Here is a 25,456-nt window from a genome sequence, read left to right on the forward strand (position 1 = left end):
GCTCCGTGGAATGAATCCCTTTGGTCTGTGGAGGGGAGGGAGGGGAGTGGAGTGTGGGTGGACAGCGAGTGGGCCTTACTCCTCCTCCCCTTCCAGCATTCAACCAGAGCTGCGTCATTTTTGTCTTGCTTATTTGTTGGCCTTCAGCATATGAATTCTTCTGGACACCAAATCCTGTTGTTAAGCACAAAATTATTGAAAACCACTCTTATAAGGAAGCTGGTATTAAGTCGTATCTAGTAATTTAAAGAGAAGTGTGCTTATGAACTTGAAATAACAATCCAGAGAGGCAAGTTTATTGTTAGTCCTGGACATCCCCTGTGTGTGTGCCCTCTCGCTGTAAGTTCTGAGAACACTGTAGTCTAGAGCTTTATTTCACCACCCGACTTTCAACCCTGTCTTAATCCTGAAGAGAATCAAGTGGTATTCAGATTTAGGGGATTAGAAAGTTATGTATCTTTAAACTTTTGTACAAAGGTTTTAAACTTTTTGAATTTTCCCTAAATGTACTTTTTCTTCCTATCTTCTTAAAGTAACACTGAAAATTATTTTATTTTCTTTGCATCCAGGTGAGAAATTATTAAATAATTTTAAAGGATTGTGATTTCTAAATTTTTCTCTTGTGGGGCTTTTTTTGGGCACTAAAGGCATTGAACTACTCTAATGTTTTTGTCGTGAAACAGATTCTGTAGATCCAGCTGGGTTCACCATCTGGTTGCTTCTCATAGCTGGAGCCAGGAATCAGAAGCCAGGCCATTCTGCCTCCCTTGCTCACCATGATTCTAGGAAGTTTCTCAACAGCTTGATCTCCAGGAGTAAGAACATGAGCCTGGCTGGCTCCACAGGCTTGTTCTGAAGTGAAATGAATTACAATGCCATGTGAAGGCGTTTCAACAGAGAGTAAGAGCTACACAAATCTACATGGTCAAGTCTCCCAAAGGGAGTCGGTTTCTGCGTTTTTCACGTGACAAGGACACTTGTTATTTAAAGACACCTTGACTTACTCTTTAGTAATTTGAGGTTGAATTTCTTTCAAGAGAAAAAGAAATGATAAAGACTGTGGGACTTACCTTGAGTAACTACATAGGGATTTTTTCACAATTTATTTATAGAAACGTCATTTTAAGAGAAAGAATAATGGGCTATCATGTGTGTATATTTGTAACTTGATTTTATTATTTACTCCCATGCTACTGTTGTTCCATACAGATTTGGCACTTAAGTTTTAAGTCCATAGAATTTTGCATTCTTTGATTAAAAACAGAGGTATCACAAAGGAGAAGGTAGCAACAGCGATGCTTTACATTTTACTTCTCTTGTTCATGTGCATGAAGTAGTTGGTATTAACAGGAGAGCATTCATATTTTGCACATATATTTTAAGTGTATAAACAGCACAGTTCATTGTATTAAAACAGAGAGACATTACAACGATGAATGCAGAAACAGTAAGGCTAGATTTTTTTTTCCTAAAAGAGGTTGTAGAATGTTTACATAGCTCAAAATACTGAATATTTTTCATTTTTAAAAATCCTTGAGTTTTCAAATAGTACAACTGAACTGCACTTGATTCATTAATATTTGGAGTACAGTGCTTCCCTTCCCTCATTTTGTGTTGTGATAGAGGACATGGGTTTCAGTATACATGATTCAAGTGAAAAAAAAAAACCCCTGCATATTTAATTCCACAATATTCACAGACTGAAAAAAAGCTCTTTTGGAGTAGTGATGTTTATTTTATAGTAACTCTATAGCCAAACAATTTATTATGTCAATGCAGATATATAAACAGCTTTTTCAAATAAAATACTTACTATTTTCTAGCTGCCTTACAGAAATTATTTACTCAAGAAAACAGAACAAATTTCTCAGTGTCATTAATCAGCTTTGTAAATATTTTGCCAGAGCTTTTTTTTTTCTTGGGATGGGGGAAACAAATAAAAAAAGTTTAAATGCTCATATGTGCCTATTTTGTTTTAGCTTGGTGTATTTATTAAGAGTAAATTCTGTATGTCTTTGCAGTTCATCAATATGCGTGTTTAGAAGTTTCTCAAGCTCTTTTGCGCGCCTCTCTTCCTCCAGAAGGAAATGCTGTGCAGCCAAGGACGCTGGGAAGGACATATCTGGGGGAGACTGAGGAAAGAAAGAGAAGTTAGAGGAGGAACAAAAAGCTTTTTTAAATCTTCATGTTCCCAGGCATTCCTCATCCCTGACATATGGTCAAGTACTGTAACCCGTAAGCAAAGAATATACCTCAAGCTGAATTCCCTCCACTAGTGCGATGCAGCCTCTGATGAAATTCTCAAGGAACTGAAGCAGCACAGCCCCATTACATTAAAACGCTCTAGAACTGACTATTACAGTGGCCAACCTCATACGCAGGGACAACACAATTACCATGAAAGCTACCTAAAACATACTCCGCCAATTTGCAGAGCCAATGATTTTCACCTGAAAATAGGCAACTCTGAAATGCTAAAGTGAAGATTATAATAGAATAGGGCAAAGAATGTTTATATAGGAAAAATCAAGACTGGCTGTAAAAGGGGGCTAATTGCTGCTTGGAGTTAGTCAGGTGAGGAGGGCTGGTGGTATGATCTATCTCAGGGGGAAGAGTGGCTTCTAAGTGGGGGGCCCATATGCTGGGAGGGATCTTGTTTGTCCAGTTATCGCTGAGAGAGCCTCAGTGATGAGTGCCCAGTTCGACCCTTCATGTGATGAGGAAGGGCTCATTTAACTGACCTACTTTTCAGTGCTTACTTTTACACACACACACACACACACACACACACACAGTGGCTGAGGAATAATGGGTAATATTAGATAATTTTATAGCATTTCACTCAAAATTATTTTTAAGTTAATTTAAAAATGTAAGTTGGGGAAATTGTACTTAAATCTCCTAGTTCTGTGGTCCCTAGGCTCTTCTTCAACTTTTGCTTTTTTTAGGAAGAATGGGACTTTGTAAAGGGTTTGAAGAGTCAACAATTTGTATGCAGGTGGACTTTGTTACAGGGGGTCTAGTTCACAAGTCTGGTCTCTGCCAAAAGTATATGGATCGTGGCAGATGATGGCGGAGTGCTGCACACTTCCTGAAGCAGTAGCCCCAGCTGTCGCTGTGGTGCCAGGTACAGCACCTTTACTAAAGTGGAATATCACAGCTGTGGGTACATGGGATGCTGTTGTTGATCTGGAAAAGGTGCTCTTTTTAATACCGAGTAAGGAGTATGGCCAGAAGCCATTAGCATTCTCACGGGCAGACAAGAGTACGTGTCCATGTTTTTTGCCCCACATTGTGTTATGTTACTGATGCTGTCACAATAAATTCTGAAGGAGCCTGGGTCATCTGGATATGCCAAGGACTCCAGACTGTAAAACATCAAATCATATATTAACATTAACATAACACTAAGACTTGATGAACAAGAAGTGGCAAGACATGTGCTCCAGAGAGTGAAAGACAAAACCCATCAACGATTCAGGGGCTTGACAAAGTGTGTTCAGGTGTCCAGTGATGTGGACCATGTCAACATTATCTCCTCTTAAACACAAATTAATGCATCTTGCATTTCTTATCACTATGAAAGAAGCATAAAGCTTGATAGGTCTCTTTAGGCTTCAGGTTTTGGAGGTAGCATGTTCTACTTTTGGGTGGAATAATCTGACTCATTTACTGGGGAACACAAACTGCTCTTTTTGTTGTTGTTGTTGTTTGTTTGTTTTTTAGCAGGGCCCAGAGAAAGAAAGGGCTCTGCAGTAGGTTGGGAAAGGCATACAAGCAGTTCTGCTACCCAGGCCAAATGACTTACTAGAATAATCTTTGGCAGAGAAAGATGTCGCATGGAGCTTCTAGCAAGTCTCAGTTGGAAAGTGGCATTGCAGACCCTTAAACTTCTAGAGCAAGACCACACCATCTACGGCAGAAAACTGTATCCTGTTTGCAAAACAGTTCCTGTCATGTGACTGAGCCCTAGTTGGGACAGAGCATCTCAGAAAGTGGACAGGGTGACTTGATCCAGCCTCTGTCCTTGGCCATGTCAGCGGACATTATGCATGGGCCCAACAGGCAGTCTCCCTTTCACCAAAGTTACTCTAGCTACTATTGCCATTGAATGTCTGATCTGCTTGTGGTAAAGACCAAGGCCATTCCTCAAGGAGACCCGCCAGTCTCATCTTTTGGTGGTAATTAGATTACATCAGGTCCCTTCCATCTTGGAAAGGGCAATGTTTTATCCCTGTCAGAAGTGACATGTATTCTTTCTTTCCTGCCTTGGCCAACAGCACTATTGCTCTCTGAGTGACTGATATACTGACATGAGACATTAACTGATACTAAAGGAACCTACTTTCCAGCACAGGAGTAGGGACATGACCATGGTATCCACGGGTCATACCACATACAGCACCATCCAGAGGATACTATCCTGATAGGCTTCCTGAAAGCACAGCTGAGGCATCAGCTTGGAAATTATATCCTGTGAGGACAGGGTGCCATCCTTAAGGATGTGGTAGAGACTGTACACCAATTGCTGCTATTTGCCACTGTGTTTCTGATATGTGGAATACATGGATTGTGGAATACATGGATCTGGGAACACAAGGGTGGATGGAGGAATGGCTCTACTCTCTACCACTTGTATTGGCCAACTTAGAGAATTTGTGCCTTCTGTCTCTGTACTTTTGGGCTTTGTTGTCTACAGGTCAAGGGTCTAGAGGGAGAACGCTTCCACCAGGAACCTATAAGAGTCTCAATGAACTTAAAGCTCAGACTGGCACCCAGTTGCTTTGGGCTTCTCATGCTGACAGATCAGAGGCACAGAAATGAGGTTCTATACTGGCAGAGGTAATCAACCATAATCATCGCTAAAAGGTGAGACTACTACTACATAACGGAGACAGTGAGAAATATGTTTGGTACTTATTTACTTACTTACTCAGGTAACCCACTGAGGTGGCCTTTTGTTACTCTCATGCCTAGTTTTAACTGTAAATGGCAAACCACATCCTGATAAGGGCATGGGAACAAAGGGCTCACCCCACAAGGCAAGCCACCTGGACCAACAGAAGTGCCAGCTGAGGGGGAAGGGAATTTAGAACAGGTGAAAAGATGGTGAATATCAGTTAAGCCCTTGAGACCAACTGCAGCATCAAAGGATGTGCCACTAACCCTCCTCTTATAAGTATTCCCAGAAATTGTGACCAGCCAGAATCTTGGAGAAGCTATGCCTGAAAGGAATGAACAAGATGAAAAGAATATAGATCTGAGTGATTCAAAAGGGGGACTGTAGTGGATGCTGCTGGATCCCCTTCACTGGGCTGGTGTGTCTATCCTGCAGCAGCTGTGAGTGTCAACTGCTAATAGCTCACAGCTGGCCACTTCTCTGGAGACCTGCCCTCGGCTGAACAGAGCCTCCTGTTGCATCTGAGAAGTTGCAACCCCTCCTTCAGCCTGTTTCCTCTCAGAGGCAAGACTGACTGACACAGGGACACAAAACACCAGGCTTCTTGACCCTCAGGGAACCAACTCTATTGTGCAATCCATGCTCCAAGCTCCTGATGAGACCAGGCTGAACTAATCTCTAGCTCAGACCTCATCCTTATTCAGCTTTCCTTCCCTCCTCTCACCTACTTCCCTCACTCTTCTGCTGAGAATACCACCTCAATAAATCCTCTCATAAGACCCTCCATTTCAGATCCTAGGGAACCTGACTGACCTCAGACAGATTCTGGTTTGAGTAACTGAGTGACATCAGTGCCATTTATTGAGAAATAAAAAGGGTAAAAGGAGCCCAGTAAGGGTAAGGTCTTATTTATTTTTGATTCCTTCCAGTTCTAGCACAGATTCTGAATATTTAATTAATTTGTGAACAAAAAATGCATTAGATTTTGGATAAAGCTGAGCTAGAGGTGACTTGGGACTCAGATTGTCAAGTAGAGAGTGGGATATGTCAGTCCAGACTTCAGAAGATAGATCTGGATCAGAGATACACATTTGGAAATTATAATGAGTAAAGCCATAAGTACCACTGAAAACATCCAAGATATGCAAATAAAAGAAGTTAAAAAATAGAATCCTGGGGGACATTTCATTTCAGGCACTCACTCCCGTGGTCGTGTTCTTAACATTGTCATCAATGATAACTGCATTGTTTACTAATCAATATTTTAAGCAAACTACCTGTTATCCTTCCGGCTTAGTTTAGTCTACAGCAAATGTCATACACAATGGTGAAATATTGGACACTGTCCTTTTGCAATTGAGAGAAGGATGATGGCAATACCAGTGTTACTGCTCAGCATTTACTGTAGGGTCTTTCTTGGTCAGTATAACAATGCAAGAATAAAAAAGGTAGAAAGATTTGAAAGTACAAATTGCCATTATTTTGATTCTGAATACAGAAAAATTCAAAAGAATCTTCAGGACTGGAACATATGTGCAAGTTCAAGTGAGTATTTCGATGGGGACAAGGATTGAGAATCCTACCTTGTACCATATACGAAAATTAATTCCAGATGTAGATCTAAATATGAAAAGTAAACAGCCAAAGCCTCCAGAAGAAAACATAGGATAATATTTCAATAATTTTGGGATAGGCAAAAGTTTAAGTAGGGCACCTGAAATATTAACCATAAAGGAAAAGATTCATAAGTTTGAATATATTAAATTGAGAACTGTGGTCATCAAAAGATATCATTAAGTGAAGAGGCAAGTGAGAGTGGAGGAAGGTATCTGCAACACATATAATCAACAACAGGTTTATATCCCAAATATATAAAGAACTTGTACAAATTAATAAGAATAAAGACAATCTGATAGAAACTTAGGCAAGAAAAGTGAACAGACACAGTAGAGAATACTAACGTAGCCAATAAACATATGAAAAGGTACTAAACCTTAGACACCAGAGAAATAAGAATTAAAACTGTAATTAAGATGTAACTAATCACTGACCATAAAAGTTAAATTTATAAGGCCAATCACTACTAAGTGTTGAAAAATATATAGAACAAAGAAAACACACATTTCCTGTTGGGGTGTTAATTTTCTCAAATAGTTAGGAAAGCAGCTTGGCAGAGCCTCCTAATGTGGACTTTATGCATATCCTATTACAAAGCAAATCCACTCTTAGGTGTATACCTAATGGAAATTATACACATGTGCACCAAGAGAAACATACAGTGTTTTTAGCAATGTTATTCGTAACAGCCCCAAACAGGATATAAATGTCTGTCAACAGTAGAATGGTTAACTTGTAGTATCATTCCATGTAGTACTTATATACCATGGAACACTACGGAGAAACAAAAATGGATAAACAAAAGCTGTGTGAAACAACATGGATGCATCTCATTGGCAGTTTTGAGCAAATGCAGCTGAAACAAAAGAACACAGAGATTATGATACTATTTATACAAAATTTACAAATGGCCACAACTCATTTATGATGCTACAAGTCAGGATAGTGGTTACCTTGGGAGCGAGTTGAAGGAGTGACGGGAAGGGGATGTGAGGGGAGTTCTGGAGTGCTGCAGCTGTTGTATGTGTTACCTGGGTGATAGCTGCATTCACTTGTCCCTTCATGGCAATTCATCAAACTGCTGAGTTCTGATTTGTGTGCAAGGACTTGTATGCATGTCAGAGCAATAGAAAAGGTTTTTTAAAACAGGCACAAAACATCACCTATGGCTCTTTAAAATACAGAGATCCTTGAGGGCTTTCGGAATGTCCAGGAGAGAGTCCCAAGCACATGCACTTTTAAAAAGTCACTGGAATTCTGGCCTGCACTAGAGGTAAATAATATTGATTGCAAAACTTCGTGACACATTATGGATCTCTTTTCCTTCTGTAGATAGGTGTGGCCAAATGACTCAAGCACCAACATTTTTCTTTAACAGCTATGTATATATCAGTATATTGGTATCAGTGTAAGAGAAATCACCTCTAAAGAAAAAAATCCAGCGACTCACCAGTGGGAATACTTCTTCATCACTAACCAGGGGGCTTGTCATTTCTTTCATTTGAAGTGACAAAGGTGGCAATGGAGATGTTGTGCTCCCACTTGGCTCACAGTCTTGTCTGAGTCTAAAAGACAAGGAGTTGTTGTCAGTGTTGCTATGCAGGACACCTGTTTATGTGGCTAATGATTTTAATTTCTCTGATGTCTAACTGGGGAAAACACACCAAATGTTTGGGCTTCTTATCTAGATATCTCTTTGATAAAAAGGTGAAGGGATTAAGCAAAACAAAAAACAAACAAAAAAACCCATCTCATAGATGCAGACAACATTATGGTGATTATCAGAGGGAAACAGGTTGGGGAGGAGTAGGAGAGGGTATAGGTGGGCATAAATGGTGACAGGAGACTTGACTTGGTGTGGTGAACACACAATACAATATACAGATGATGTATTGCAGAATTGTACACCTGAAATCTGTATGATTTTATGAACCAATGTCACTCCAATAAATTAAAAAAAACAACAACAAACCCCCAACCTGGAGGAGACAGGGGCAATGGGAGACATACAGGGCTACAGAAGAGGTGTGGAACTGGAGGGAGGGGAGATGGAGGTAGGGAGACAGAGCGCAAGTGACAGCAGATGGGAGGAAAGGGGCTGCCAAGATAGGGGGCCCAGTACAAATAAATAAGCAATTAAGGGCAATAAAAAAATAAAAAGAAATAAAAAGGTATTTGTTTAAAAATAATTTCTACTCTACTTAAAAGACTTAGAATGATTAACAATAAAGCAGAAAACTTTGTGCTATAATTGTTAAAAATGTTCTGCTATCCTTATGACTTACGTTGCTCTCCTCTCTTTTACTTTTGTATCTCTGCCACTTAAATAAATAACGTGAAACCAGTTTGAGAAAAACTCAAAACAGTGAACAATGCTGTCTTCACAGTTCTGAATAGATACTTGTTTTCTCTTTTTCTATTTCACCTGCCTCACTGTCTTTCTTAACAGCATTATACTTTTAAAAAATTCTAGAATAAGGCTTTGTATAATAATAATAATTCTCATTCCTATAGGAATTAATAATTTATAAGGTTTTAAATTTCTATTATATCCTAAGCTCCTCCACACTGTCTGTTGACCTTGAGCAGGTGACTTTATCTTTCTGTCACTCAAGTGTTTTCATGTGTAAAGAAGGCTGTGTGAGAATTGAACTCCACAACTCGTATGAAAGGCATGGTGCAGAATTTGCTGTTTGTGGTAAATATAGGGTAGAAATGAGGCTGAATAAAATGCCAGTGAGGTTTTTAATTTTGGCATACTGACTAAACAAATGAGTGATAAAACCAAGAAACAAACCGATTTACCCTAAAATTTTACCCAGAAAGTCCCAACAGGATGGGCCATGTAGGTCTAAATATGTTTTTGAGCATTAAACCATGAAAATGGTGTTTAAATTTAATAAAAATTATCAAAGACCACAGAAACATAAAAATCTCTTTAATTTAAAATTATTTGTTTTTACTTCTCATTCGAACTCTGTGAGTATTGATTAACCATTTTCAAAGTCTTCATATTTTAATCTCACACAATTCAAAAACACTTACATTATTTCTCTATTTTTATCCAAAGACTATCTGCATATACTTGTTTCTCATTATGCAAAGATTTTCAAAGCTATGCATACAAACAGCAATAAAAGTTAAGTGAGGCATCTGTAAATTAGTTCATAAAAACAAATGTGATATGTGTTCCATTTTTACTTATCTTGAAATATATCTTCTTTTGAATTCATTCTCCCAAACCATAATTACCATGGAAACAAAACAACAAATTAAGCTGAAATAACATGGTTTGTGATGTGCACAATCAGATGAAATATCCTTCAATCAAATAGAATTATAACAATTGCATAGTAAGTACATACATCTGTGTAGAATCTTCTGTTGAGCCTTTTGAGTGAGGCTACCATCTATATTTCAAAGCACAGTGGCAAAAGTAAGATAATTATAGAAGTGATTCAAGAAATATATATATCTTTTTGTAATCTCAAGTATACAGAGATTTCGGGAAAAGTATTTTTTTGTTCTAAATTATCTAAATAATTATCTCAATTACCCATTTTCCTTTGGATGTAGAGATATTTTATGGTGTTATTTACTAAAATTTATATAAGAACATTCTTTTTATGGTAAGATCAATAAAATGTAGAGACTGAAAGGAAAGACTGCATTATGAAGTAAAGTACTTTTGCTTTAAATCATCTTTATATCTGATACATCCTTCTTCTAGGATACAGCTATTCACATACTTCATAAAACCACCTTGCATAAAATGCTAAGTATATCAATTTAAAAGCCATCTCAAAAATTATTTCAGAAGGCTTTTAATATCCTCTCATTAGCTAGTCTGTTCAGTTATCTTTTCCATGGGCACTATTCCAAGGCCTCTGTCTATTTTTGCCAGCAGGGCAGGATCTGATCACTCTGTTGGGAAGAACTGTACCCACTTCAGATGTGAGTCAACTCTTGGCACAGTTTTTAGAGTTGTCTGACTGTCCATCCGGCCCTGGCCCTCCATTAATTTTCCCCACATTGCAGGACAATGTCCTCAGCATAGAACAGGATCCCTTCCCAACTATGCTAATTTACTTGCTTCTGGCCTCACCTTCTAGCACTCCACATAATGCTCCCAGTTCTATAGACTCCTTATTATCTCCCAGCCTAGGATTGTTCAGCCTGCTGTTTTGCTCCTTATGAGTAACACCATGGTGCAAATTTTTTCAACTTACTTCACTTCTTAGCTGACTTCTTGATAAGGGATCCCATGAGAGTGATTATGACAAACTTTCTGACTTTGTGTTTTTTTAATATTTAAACTTTTATTAACTAGACTCGAAGCAATTTTAATGATAAATTTTGTGATTGCTAAAATTGTTCTAGTACATCATATAACTTTTCAAACCATAAATTCACTTTTCAGTATGTATCTTAAATAAAGACAAAACTTCATTTATTATAACGGATTTGTCGTTAAAATTGGTTATATATTACTAGCTGTGGATACCATTACTCCAAATTAGTTTGTAAATTATCCTAAACTTCAAAACTCTTAACTATTAAAAACATTAAAAATATTCAATGCATCCTTATCCAATTCAATTACATTTCATTCATATTTTTGTTAAAATGCCAAATTACTGTGTTATCGGTAAACAAATCCTTTGGAATATCCTTAAATGCTTCACAATTTAGGTCAATGGGCATTACAAAAATTACTTCTAACAGGAGGAAAAACAAAAACTGAGTTGTTTCTGAGAAAATCAAAGATTATTTTAATAATGTATTATACAAATCATGTTTATTTGGGTTTTTTTAATGCTTGATGCCTTCTTTTACTTTTTTAAATTACATTTTATTGATTATGCTATTACAGTTGCCCCAATGTTTCCCCTTTTGCCCCCCTCCACCTAGCATCCCCTATTCCCTCTGGCAATGCCCACACCATTGTTCATGTCCATGGATCATGCATAGGTTCTTTGGCTACTGCATTCCCTGTACTGTACTTTACATCCCCATGGCTATTCTGTAACTATCTATTTGGACTTCTAAATCCCCTCACCTCTTCACCCATTTCCCTCACACCCCCTCCCTCCCATCTGGCAACCATCAAAACACTCTCCATATCCATGATTCTGTCTCTGTTCTTCTTGTTTGCTCAGTTTGTGGGGTTTTTTTAGATTCAGTTGTTGATAGATATGCATTTATTGCCATTTTATTGTTCCTACTATTGACCTTCCTCTTTTTCTTAAATAAGTCCTTTTAAAATTTCATGTAATAATGATTTGGTGATGGTGAGCTCTTTTAGTTTTTTCTTGTCTGAGAAGCTCTTTATCTGCCCTTTGGTTCTAAATGATATCTTTGCTGTGTAGAGCAATCTTGGCTGTAGGCCCTCAGTTTTCATGACCTCAAATATTTCTTGCCAGTCCCTTCTAGCCTGCAAAGTTTATTTTGAGAAATCAGCTGACAGTCTTATGGGAGTTCCCCTGTAGGTAACTAACTCCTTTTTTCTTGTTGCTTTTAAGGTTCTTTATCTTTAATCTTTGGCATGTTAATTATGATGCATCTTGGAGTGGGCCTCTTTGCATCCATCTTGTTTGGGACTCTCCGTGCTTCCTGGACTTGCATGACTATGTCCTTCACCAAATTAGGGAAAATTTCTTTCATTCTTTTTTCAAACAGATTTCCAATTTCTTGCTGTTTCTCTTTTCCTTCTGGTAACCCTATTGTGTGAATGTTGAGCTTCAGAGGCTGCTTATACTATCCTCATGTTTTTGAATTCTTTTTTCTTCTTGTTCTGGTTGGTTGTTTTTTGCTTCCTTATGTGCCAAATCATTTATTTGATTCTCAGCTTCAACCACTCGGCTATTTTTTTCCCTGTGAATTGTTCTTTATTTTAATTAGTGTATCCTCTGTTTCTGATTGGATCTTCTTTATGCTGTTGAAGTCCTCACTACATTGAGCATCCTTATAACCAGTGTTTTGAACTCTGCATCTGACAGATTGCTTATCTCCATTTTGTTTAGCTCTTTTTCTGGAGTTTTTATCAGTTCTTTCATTTGGGCCATGTTTCTTTGTCTCCTTGTTTTGGCAGCCTCCCTGTGTTTATTTCTATGTAATAGGTAGAGCTGCTTTGACTCTGTGTCTTGGTAGTGTGGCCTAATGTAGTAGGTGTCCTGTAGATTCCAGTGGCACATCCTCCCCTATCACCCAAGCTGGGTACTCAGTGGGAGGGATTTACTCAGACCAGTCAGTTGCAAGGACTGGCTGTGACCACTGACCACCAACCTCTGTGCTCCATGGAGGATCAGCTGTGCAGGGGCAGGGTGATGGTGCTCTGATGTGGTCTGTAGCTGTCCACTGGGTGCACAGGCTCTGGGGGTTCCTGGGTGGTACAAGCCATGTTCAGCCCCTGTGTGTTGCTTGGGGCCACCCTGAATGAGCTACAAAGCAATCTCCAGATGGCTGCTACCTGTGCTGGGCTTGTAGGTTTCCAGGTGAAGCCAAACTGTCATCCAAAGCTGGCTGCTGGAACCACTTAGCCAGATAAGCCAAGATCAGCCATTCATGTGGAAAAGCCACTGTTAACAGCTGAGTGGCAGTTAAGTTGGGTGGGGCAGAGCCTCAGGGGATCTCAAGAGCAGAACAAACAGTATTAGCCAGGTTGATGGAGTCTTAGATGTGGCACCCACCCGCTAGCCTGGAACTCTGTGAGGGGAGGGCTCAGAATAAGTACAATGGCCTTTGCCCTCATTTCTGTCTGGTAGAAAGCTATCTCCCAGTGCTGCATTGATGCCAGAAACTTCAGTTCCTCCTTGTATGCCATTGGTAACTTTCAAGCTGCTATCCTGGTGCTAGAGCTCAGAGGGAATAAGTCTGAGTATATACACATGTGGGTTCTTTAGGAGGAACTGCTTGGGACACCAGAAGTTTCTTCCACTGACTCAATCCCCACCATTTTTTTTTCAGCCAGAAGTTATAGGGACTTATCTTCCTAACTTGAAATCCTGGGCTCGGGGGCCTGGTGTGGTGCTGGGACTCTTCACTCCCAAGGTTTTCCTCCCAAATTTTTATCCACCACATGTGGTTGTGGGACCAGCCCATTCTGCATCTCCACATCTCCGCCCCTCCTACCAGTCTGGGTGGATGTGGTCTCTTTAATTTCTGTAGTTGCCATATTTCCATTCAACTTAATTTCTGATGGTTCTGAATGATGGTTGTTCTATAGTTTAGTTGTAATTTTGAAGTGGTTGTGTGAGGAGGCAAGCTTTGTTTATCTACACCTCCATCCTGACCAGAAGAGATACAAACTGTGTTTAATTAAAAGTAAGACATGGCTAAAGATTAGATTACAGGCTTTAACATTTTGTGGCATTTTATCTTCCTGTATTTTTACCTAAAATCTTTTTCCTTTCTCAAATAGTTTAATAAGACCTTTTTGTATTAGCCACTGATATGTAAATATAACATGTATTTTTGGATTTTTTTATGTCTAACAAATACATATGTAGCTTTCACTATTTGACTTTGCTGAGCTGTGTTGTGAGAAAAAAAGAATATTTTATTTTTCACTTGCTCAATTTAATGGCTATGTACTTTACAGTTCTCTGTGGTGAGTTCACAGTGCCCTTGCATCTCAACAACTCTTTCCCGCAGTGGCTTTTACACAGCAATAATTTATTCAGAACATTTGAAATGCTGTTTCTCTTAAAAACCAGGTCACAGGAGAACAGTGAAATCAGACAAGGCATTAAAACAAATTTAATGAAACTTCCAACAAATGAGAGTGGCAGGACACAGGCTTTGCAGCAGGAGTACTAGTTCACACTGCTTGTTAAGATGATCTCCTGCTGAGCATTTTCTCTCTTATGCTGCTTTCTGTGTCCCTGGCTACCTTGTTTTTGTCAGGCACTTTTAACACATTCTTTACTTCTTGACAAAGGGAAAAAAGGGGGCAATCTGAACAATAAAATTCTTAAAAAAATAAAAGGCAGAATAACTGATTTTTGCTTAAATAACAACACCTGGTTGTCTTCATCTAAGGCTTTCAAAGTTATTTCCAACAAGCAGGGACAGAAAACAAGGTTCTGCACCTAATGGGTGCTCTGTACAGGCCGAAGACTAACTAACATTCCTAGGAAGACCCTTTGTAATATCTTTAGGGGCCTTCCTTTCTCTTACAATGAAAATACTATAGCCATGGGGTCATGATTTGACCCATGCAGAAATGAATCCACAGAGTAGGGAAGCACTTTGTAAAGGGTTTATTCTATATTAGAAAATATATTCTTCCATCTAAATCAAGATTAGACCCCTTTAGACAGCTTTTCAGTTGCAGTGGCCAGTTAACATGGGCACATTCACCAGAGAACTGGCCCATGGCTTTCTCAGTGATCTCTCCCATCCTCCCATACTGCTTCCCCCCACCCCTAGCCCACCACAGCACCCCACAACCAGGGGTTTTTGGGGGTAGCAACTAGTCTTCCCTCATCTCCTTCTTTAACCACTTGAAGAGGGATAATTAATTTAGCATTTTTGGGTGGTTGCTGTTTCTTGCATCAGATTAAAGTATATCCTAATACATACAGGGCTGAAGTGGCGAAAGTAGGAGAGCTATAACTACATCCACAAGAATGCTGAAAAGGCATATTTTTTAAGTGTGTCCCTTGGATTTTTGGATTTACGTACCTGAAAATTGGGCATGCTTAATTACAAGGATGAGCTTGGCATTGCCCCTCATCCTTGTCCTCATAGGACATCCTCACAGGACTATTGTTGAGGAAATGTCAGATTCAGCCATTTATATATCCACCAAAACATACTTTCTAGGTATGTGAGTTGTGGTAGAAGTATTAATACTATAACAAACACTAACGATTTTGTTAGTAATAATAATAATAATGGCTAAAATCTATGGAACTGCTACAGTTGTTTCACATGAAACTCTATATTTTCTCCTATAATCCTCACAAAAACCATATAAGTATTATCCCTATGTGTCATATGGGAAACTGAGATTTACAAAGGTTAGGTGAATTTCCTAAAAATGTAAATATTATTTTGTATGAAAACAGAATTTTCATGCTAAGTATGCTAAACTTCTGAGCAAAAGTTGTATTGAAGTTGGGCCTGGACCTATTAATTCACCATTCCTCAGCACCATGGAATGTGAATAAAGCTGATATCAAATAAGTTTGGGAAATGTTACACACCATCCCCCTTCTTGAAAACTCACAATGTACATCAGCAAAGTAATGACTGAGAGATCCTGTAGAAAAGAAACTTGTTTATTTTACTGAGCATTTTCCAAGTTTAGCAAAACACTGAAAGCCTCCAGAGAAGGTTTTGACTCCTTGTTTTATTAAAGTTGAATAAATTAGTCTAATTTCATGATTATGTTTACTTAAATTTTGAACTAAGACATTTTTAAAGAGCATGGGGATAATATAGATAGCAGATGATGATTTTCCATATGCTTCTCTTCGCTCAGAGAAAACCTTTCTTACAATCCATTCTTTCCCTATGAATAACCGGTGGTGTTCTACTAATGCTGTTGTCAATATAAAGTGTACTGCAGGTAAGTCAGAAGTGAGCATGGAGTTCCTATATTTTCTATTTTGTTTGAATAATATATGTAACATTAAAATCTAGTTTTTCTACTCCAATGACATAAAAAGTAATATTATATATTTGTATACTCTGTACACCATGTTAGCTACTAAGAAGAGTCTGAAATTATTAAAATTTACTGTAACACTCTACCCATTTCACTAGTATATTTTGAAAGCTATTAACAGCACAGAATTTCATAGAAAACAAAGTAGCTATACTATTATATTGCCACTACAAAATAAAATTTAAACTGAAGAGAAAATGTATAAAGTTATAATTTGAATTGTTTAAAAATTAATTTCAATTAAATGTTTATACATTTATATCCTTATATAATGTAGTCAACATACCTATGTTCATTTTTTTCCATTTTTATTTTGTTTTGATAGGCATACCGTCCCGGTTCCTCATAGGTCTTGTGATTATCCCATGCTGATTTCCCATTGGCATGAAGTTTTGCAAGATCATTTCGAAGCCTTTCATTTTCATATTCCAATTTGTTAACAGATGTGTGCCTTGAGTGTTCCCTGTTAGTGCAGTCCATACTCTGCAGAATAAAATACACCATCACTGAAAATTTGTTCCTTGTAAGTGATGCATATTTTCTGTGCCTTTGGACCCCTGTCTTGGAAGGTCCTTTCATTTGCATCAACTGATGTGGCTCTATCCTTGTGTACCTCCTAAATGCCATTTCACACCCTCAATTCCTTGGGACACCAATACTTGGTGACTGATACTTCAGCTGCCACTGAACACACTGCAATACAAGCAATGCATACACTGTTGCTCATGTTCCAGTACAGAAAAAGGCTCATGCATGCCCAGCATTCTCTGTGTAACCAACTTCTAGAGTTTATATTTAAGAGTTTTGGGGTTTATAGGGCACATCTTCTAGAGTTGATTAATAATGGAACCAGAATTAACATAGGTTTCAATTTGAAATATTCTTTTCTGATTGAAATAAAACATGTCACTATAGAAAATCCTATATTGCTTCTCCACTCTTGGTGATGTGACAAATACTGAATCCATACATTCTGGACCATTCTAAAACAATGATCTAACAGCTGAGGTTGTGCTAGTACCACACAGTTTTCAGCAACATAGCATCATGATAAAATTTTACTAACTGGTATGTGCCACCCAATTTTAACATGTCTTCAGAAGAGAATAAGAAACACATTTAAAGCACAAAATGAGAGGTATAGAGCAAGAATTAAAGATTTCTGGTGCTTTTTGAGTTTAATGGTATAAGAAGTTTCCTAGGGAAAGTTTAAACTTCTCTTTTCACAAAGTTTTAAAAAACATATATTCTCACATGAAAATGCTTTAAGTGACTCCACATAGTCCTTCGTGGTCCTATGATTTGAATACATATGAATTGTGTAGTTGCTGAGGGAACAATAGTTCTCTACTGTCAGAAGGATAATACACGTAGTTCAGCACAAAAAAGCATACTGTGTATGAAATTTCTTTTTTGAAGATCCAAATTTCTATGGTTAAAAGCCTGTAAGACCATTAGATGAGTATGGCCTAGAACTTCGATTGTGAAGTTTCTAAATTTAAGGCTTTCAGTGTCATTTCAGGGCATTACATCTTAGGTGCTAAAATTCAATACACATTAGGTATTAAAAACACTTATTTGTTTTACTTTTTGTTTCAAAGGATAACTCTTCATACTGCATTGTTTGTTCACTGTCCAATGTATTACAGAAGTTTATAAATCTTTAGAAAGATCTCACTTTTGAATGAAAGGAAAGAGTCCAGGAGGGCAAACTTCCTCAAAATAACACAGAAAGGGTTATATGCTTGTATGTCTCTTGACTACAGTGCCCTTTGGAAAAGGACCGTGGAAGGTATTTCTCCACTTGTTAAGTCCCTGGCTGTGTGCACTATGTCTCAACAGTTGCTCGTCTGAGATACACCAGTGTGGATAAGAGTAATCTGAGTCTGCTTTAAGAGAAAAAGGATCATTTATTCTAAAATTAGATTTGTGATGTGTATAAAGGTGGCAGAGTCTTATAAAATTCTGCCCTTTTAGGAAAATACTCATATGCGCAGATCTGGTTGGAAAAGGTCATGGATTCAGAATTGTAGTCCCCCAAAGATACCTACTATTCAAAATGTATAATTTCTTGATAGTTTGCTGTTCAATTATATTTCACTCAAGCTTTTTCTTAGATTTTATCTGTGACTCTTTTTGGCCTAGTGTTAAAGTAATTAAGAATAATAGTAATGATTTATTTAAAAGCCTACACTTTTCTAAATGTACCATAATAAAATAAGTGTTGTGAGCATGACCTGGAAGCATTACACAGCTAATGTACTTACATGATTTATATTTATAAGCATATTCCATTTTCCTTGACAACAATGTTTTTTGAGCTCTCTCATTTCATGTTTTTTTAAAATACTTCTCAAGCAAAATCAGGAATATATATCCTCTGCTAGATAGTTATCATGTTGAAAATAGACATTGATTAAATTTTGCCTCTGTATTTTCGATGGGTTATTTTATAGGCCTATTAGCTCAATTTTTTTTCTTTAAGATTTTAAGGTTCCATAGTTTTAATCCATTTTTTTTTGTTCTTGAAATGGCAAAACCTCTGGTGCCTATTTACCTGAACACACTAGCATTAGACCAGTTGAATTAATGAAGTGTCTGAATAATAGTATTTTGTATGTGCACTTACTCTTTTAAATTCATGTATATTCAAACATAACATTTGTGCTAAGAAGGTATTTATACAGGACTGGCTTTAATCATGCCTTATGGTTAGTATGCTGATTTTCAGGGTGTAAATGGATGTTTTAGATACTTGTGAGGATACTACTTTTTATGCTATTACTTTATTTAGCAAACTTTATGGATAGTAAAAGGCAAATTAGTCTTTAAAATCACCATAAATTCTGAGATCCGATTAAATCTCATTTTATGTCACTTCCTTTAAATGAAAGAAAATTTAATAAATATAAATACAGGTCAGAGTAAATATGAAATTATACAAATTATCATGATAGATTGGATTCTTTGTGAGCTCCCCAGGAGCAGAATAAAGATAAACCCCTCACTTTTCTCCATGCAGTTAAATTTTTGCACAAATCCAAGGAAAACATATTTTTTTCAGAGCCAAGAACCTCTTTCTAGCACTATTACTAGTGTAAGAATCTCACTGAGACGTGAGGAACTCACATACGAGGCGGTCAGTCCCATCAGTGTGCCCTTTGGAGGACAATGGGAGCTGCCCCAGCACCCCACACTGCATCACTGGATAATGCTGTGTGCAGGGCTGCTGTGGCTGCCACTGGTGGGTGTGTTTTAACACTGTCTTTCCCTAGGTATCAGTCAGCAAGGAGCCTCAGTCAGGCAAGCAGAAAAGTTTTCAAAGCTCTAACTATTTAGGAATAACTTACCTTAATATCAGTGACTTCACTTATCTAGAAAGGAAAAAAATTGTTATTTTAATGTTATATGAATACCATGTATTTTAGAAGACAACAATAATGATGTAAATATTTTGTTTCTCCTTCTCTGAGGTACAATTTTAGCACCAGTGACTTAATTCCATATTTGCTCATCCAAATACTTCAGAAGGAAGTAACTAATTATCTAGCTATGTAATTAATTTAACACATAACAGATATGAGTTTTCTTCATGAAACCTTTAAACTGAGTCCTAAATAAGTGACATAATAGATTGTAAACTCTCAAAGAGCAAAGAATTGTACTGAAGTCTTTTTAAATTTAATAGATGTGAGATTTTTCTCTCATATTTGGGGAGTGCTTTGACTGTTTCAATTATCAAAGTCAATTCTAAATCTTCATACAAAAATAGAGCAGTTATAAACTTCAAATCTGAATTATAATCATACATAAAATATATATAACTAAATCCTATTTCAGTAAGTATCACACTGAAGGCCATATCTCAATGGTATTCCATTTTATGATATACAATTATCCAATCTCTAAACAAATGTACATTGTATGTATATGTTTTAAGTGCTACAGAGGTAATTAAATATGAAAAAGAGATTTTCCCTTCATGATAATACAATAAAAAATTGAGTAAATTAGAGCTTCTGATCAAGATGCAAGCATAGGTAGATATATATTGCTTCCTCACATAACAAAAAGAAGGACAACAACCAATTTAAAAACAGACAAAAACCAGAACTGCCAGAAAATCAAACTGTTTGGAAGGCCAACAACCAAGGAGTTAAAGAAAAAAACACTTATACAGGCTAGTAGGAACAGTGGAGACAGGCAGCCAGGGCAGAGAGGATGTGTGGCAAGTCAGTGGCCGGTGGACCAGGAGGTCCCACATTCACATGCAAATAAACTGGAAGGCAACAATGGGTGGGTGGGGTGGTGAGACAGACCATGCAACCCAGGGCTCCAGTGTGAGGAAATAAAGCCTCAAAACCTCTGGCTATAAGAACTTGTGGGGGTTGAAGTGGTGAGGGAAACTCCCAGCTTCACAGGAAAGTCTGTTGGAAGGACCCATAGGATCCTAGAATGTACACAAGCCCACCCACCTAGGAATCTACACCAGAAAGGCCCAATTTGCTTATGGATAGTGCAGGAAGTGACTGAAAGTCAGCCAACAGCCAAGCAAGCAGCATTGTTCCTTCTCTGTCCCCTCCACCACATACAGTGCCACAACCCAGTGAAGTGGGTTACACTGTCCTGTCAGATACCTAGGGCTCTGCCCCTTACAATGTAATAGGTGCACCAAGACAAAGAAAATATGGCCCAAATGAAAGAACAGAACAAATTCCAGAAAAAGAACTAAGTGATGAGGAGATAGCCAGGCTATCAGATACAGAGAGTTCAAAACACTGTAAATCAGGATGCTCACAGAAATGACTGAGTAGAGATGCAAAATAGAGGAAGAACTGAAAGCTATACAGAGTGAAATAAAGGAAAATATACAGGGAACCAACAGTGAAGGGATGGAAACTGGGACTCAAATGAATGATTTGGAACAGAAGGAAGAAATAAACATTCAACCAGAACAGAATGAAGAAATAAGAATTCAAAAAAATGAGGAGAGGCTTAGGGACCTCTGGGACAACTTTAAATGTACCAACATCTGAGCTAGAAGGGGAAGAGGAGGAGCATGAAAATGAAAACTTTTTGAACGAATAATAAAGGAGAACTTCCTCAATCTGGCAAAGGAAATAGACTTCCAGGAAGTCCAGGAAGCTCAGAGAGCCCCAAAGAAGTTGGACCCACGGAGGAACACACCAAGGCACATCATAATTACATTACCCAAGATGAAAGATAAGGAGAGAATCTTGAAATCAGCAAGAGAAAAGAAGACAGTTACCTACAAAGGACTTCCCATAAGCCTCTCAACTGGTTTCTCAAAAAAGATCTTGCAGGCAAGAAGGGGCTGGAAAGAAGTATCCCAAGTCATGAAAGGCAAGGATCTACACCCAAGATTGCTCTATCCAGCAAAGCTTTCATTTAGAATGGAAGGGCAGATAAAGAGCTTCTCAGATAAGGTCAAGTTAAAAAAGCTCATCACCACCAAGCCCTTATTTTATGAAATGTTAAAGGGACATATCTAAGAATATAAAGAAGATCAAAACTATGAACAGTAAAATGACAACAAACTCACAACTATCAATTATCAATCCTAAAAAACAAAAACAAAAACTGAGCAAACAACTAGAATGGGAACAGAACCACAGAAGTGGAGATCACATGGAAGGTTATCAGTGGGAAGGGGGAGGCAGGAGACTGGGGGAAAGGTACAGGGAATAGGAAGCATAAATAGTAAGTACAAAATAGACAGGGGGAAGTTAAGAATAGTATAGGAAATGCAGAAGCCAAAGAACTTATATGTAGAACATATGGACATGAACTAAGGGGTGTGGGGAATGCTGGAGGGAGCAGGGTGCAGGGCAGAGAGAATAAAGGGGAAGAAAAAAATGAGACAACTGTAATAGCATAAATCAATAAAATATACTTAAAAATATACCTACAATTGAGTTGATTAAACTAACATGTATGAAAAAAATAGTGAATAATATAAAATGTAATTGTATGTTAAATTATGCTGCACCAAGTAGGAATTCTAATGATTTTTAATCAATGAATAAGAACAGCATTTGGACTGAGATCACGCAGGAAGTAAGATAAAACAGGCTTTGCTGATCTCTTTCAAGATATTAGCAATGGTTTCCATGGTAATTTATTCATGTCTCTTAGACTACAGGTGAGATTCATAGATCCACAAGTATTTATTGAGCTGTACTCTATACTAAACCCTGCATGAAGAAAAAGTATGAAATATAATCATTTCTTTTCTATGGAATTTTATGACTGATGAGCTAAAAATACATATACTTACATAAAAGTTGAAAAAAGAAGACAATTCAAAAGTTAGTGCTAAATTTTTATAACTAAGAGGGCTAAATAAAGTCAAAGAAAGGAGAAATAAATGGGGCCTAGAGTAGCTGGAGACAAATTCATGGAGGAAATAAAATTTAATCTAGGTTTATAAATCCAAAAGCCAGTACTTGCAAATACTATAAAATAAATAATCCCCTTGTGGCTCAGACTTAAAAAAAGGAGAGTGAGAACTAAAGTGTACAAGCTTGGGAATGAGAGGAACATAAACACAGAATATAGAAGAGATGAAAAGAATTGTAGGATATTACTACCTTTGATAATAAGGAAACAAATTGTTATCGGTAAAGATTTCCTAGAAAAATACCAATTACAAAAAAACCCTCAAAACAACCTAAGAAGGGAAATTTGAATATACTGAGGTAACAAAAAGGTAATTGAGATTTACTTTATTAAAACTTCAATGTCCAGATGGTTTGACAGCTAAGTTCTTTCTAACCTTTAAAGGACTGATATTTTCCCTATTATTTAAACACTTTTAGCCCACTCATAAAGATAGAAAGCTCCCAGTTTATATTATAAAGCCAGCATAATGTTAAAACAAGTAGAAAAAAGAGAATTATATGCAAATCTCATTTATACATACAGGTATTAATTTCTAAATAAAATATTATCACATAGAATTCAGTAATATACCAAACTTGTTAGAGTATGGCTGTTAGGGGTTGACACCTTTGGACTCCTAGCTTCCAGAACTCCACAGTAAGTTTCTGTTGTTCGAAGCCACCCACTTTGTGGTAGTTTGTTAGCCCTAGGTACTGAATGCAATGACCAAGAAGAATTATGCCAGGAATTCAAAGGTAGATCAATAGTAGAAAATATCTGCCAACCATAGTCTATTACATAGCAACAAATTAAAGAACAAAACCACATGATATCATATACACTAAAAAGACATTGACTAAAAACCAGCAGCACATCTTAACTCTAAGTAAATTAGGGATATAGAGATATAAGAGGGGTGGGAGAGGGGGACTGCAGGAAAGAAGGTGAAGGGATTAGCTAAAGAACATGTATGCATGACCCATGGACACAGACCACACTGTGGTGATGGCCTGAGGGAAGGCGAATGGCGGCTGGAATGGTGGCAAAGGAGAAAATGGAGACATTAATAATAGTGTCAACAATAAAAATAAGAAAGAAAGCTATAATAGAGACCATAAATCAAGAACAAAATATTATCCTAAACAGTAAAACACTCAAACAATTTCATCTAAAATCATGAATTAGACAGATTTGTCAGTAATCACTATTATTTAATATTTGGTTGGGCAATATTATTATTTAATATTCTCTTGCAATATGACAAAAATAACTGATATGAACAATAAAAAAGAGATAAAGCTTTTTGTTGATAAACAATTATATATCTCAAAAAACTTAAGAATCTCAAGTAAAATGCCTACTAAAACTAACAGATAATTTGGCTTTTTTGTATATTAGCAATAAATTCTTACATATGAAAAAAAGAAAACATTCCACTTACAAAAAGGATAAAATTATAAAATACTTGGACTACATTAAAAATAAAGGCACAGAATCTATACAAAGAAAATAGCAAGATCTCATTGAAGAGCATAAAATAAGAAATGAAGAAATGGAAAGCCATGCCATGTTTTTGGATGGGAAGGCATATTAGCATAAAAATAACAGTTCTTTCAAAATTAATATATAAACTTAATTCCAAACAGAATCAACTGGAAATTACCAGGAGGAACTAGATAAATTGAACTTCACATTGATATAAAAATTTAAATTGGGTTCCTGTTTTCTATCACATGCAATATTACAATTCAAATGGATTAAAGACTTAGATGAAAAATGTAGAAATCTTAGAAGAAACACTAAACATTATATATACTGTGTAGGCACTGGAAAACCTTGTTATTCAAGGAAGGAAATTCAGAAGCTATAAACAAAAAGATATACATGTTTGAAAAATACAAGTTGAAAACTTTTTATATGGCAAAATAATTTATAAATAAAATTACAAACAATAAATTTAGAAAAGTGCTAGTATAAATTGACAAGAAAAAGACAGCCCAACAGAAGAATGAGCAAAGAATACAACTAATTCATAGTACATTGCTAAATAAATATTAAAAAATGTACACAGTATAGTCATGGAAATGCATATTAAAGCACTATTGAGAAATCACTTTATACCCATCAGAATGACAAAAATTTAAAAGAGCTATAACATATACTGCTGGTAAGGATAAAAGAGAAAGGTAGAACTATAATTTGAAAACAAATGTTTTAAAATTGAAATGTAGATACATATCCTTTGAATCAGCAGTTTCATTATTATGGTTATATGTGTAAATACATTTTTGACAATATTGTTTATTTGTGCAAACACCTGGAAACAAAATTGAATTAATTCTGAGTAAATTAATTCTGAAAAATAGTTGGATAAATTTTGATACATTCACATCATGGGATATTACTAAGCCATTATACAGAAGGACATAGACCTAAACCAGCTGACTTTTAAGGATTTGCAAAGGATTTTGTTGAGTGAACAAAAACAGGACACAGAAAAGTGTGTTTGTATAATGTGATCCATTTTTTCAAAAAAGTTAAAACCCCTAGTTATATATGACCACATACATATATGCATATGTATGCACACATATATGCATATATGTATGTATGTATATTCACATACACATATGAATTCATAAAAATGAAAAATTACAAATTGATACATACTACATAATTAACGTTATCTGGTAGATGTGGTGTGAGGTGGCAAGGAGAAATAGAAGAAAGGGGAAAGGGAGAAGCAAGAAAAGACCACTAAAATCACAAGTATGTAAGTTATGATTAATTTTATTAAAAATTATATATATTTTACATAAGGATGTATCTTTTCCTAAGAAATTCAAAGAAAATCAGATGTTTTT

At 36.7% G+C, this 25,456-nt stretch overlaps 1 protein-coding gene across 3 annotated transcripts in view; it reads right to left on the reverse strand.

The window, feature by feature from the left end:
- Positions 1 to 847: 847 nt before the first annotated feature.
- The window catches only part of DEUP1 (deuterosome assembly protein 1), an 81,458-nt gene continuing 56,849 nt past the window's right edge, over positions 848 to 25,456 (reverse strand). For all 3 annotated transcript variants that reach the window (XM_036028693.1, XM_036028692.1, XM_036028691.1), the window contains 4 exons: positions 19,541 to 19,564; positions 16,477 to 16,673; positions 7,968 to 8,082; positions 848 to 2,132 (listed from right to left, as the gene is read on the reverse strand). In XM_036028693.1, the coding sequence (XP_035884586.1) occupies positions 1,956 to 2,132; positions 7,968 to 8,082; positions 16,477 to 16,673; positions 19,541 to 19,564 (513 nt within the window). In that variant the 3' untranslated portion in view covers positions 848 to 1,955. The remainder of the gene's footprint in view (positions 2,133 to 7,967; positions 8,083 to 16,476; positions 16,674 to 19,540; positions 19,565 to 25,456) is intronic.

Source organism: Phyllostomus discolor, chromosome 6 (assembly GCF_004126475.2).
Source record: "Phyllostomus discolor isolate MPI-MPIP mPhyDis1 chromosome 6, mPhyDis1.pri.v3, whole genome shotgun sequence".
In the NCBI taxonomy this organism is placed as follows: domain Eukaryota; kingdom Metazoa; phylum Chordata; class Mammalia; order Chiroptera; family Phyllostomidae; genus Phyllostomus; species Phyllostomus discolor.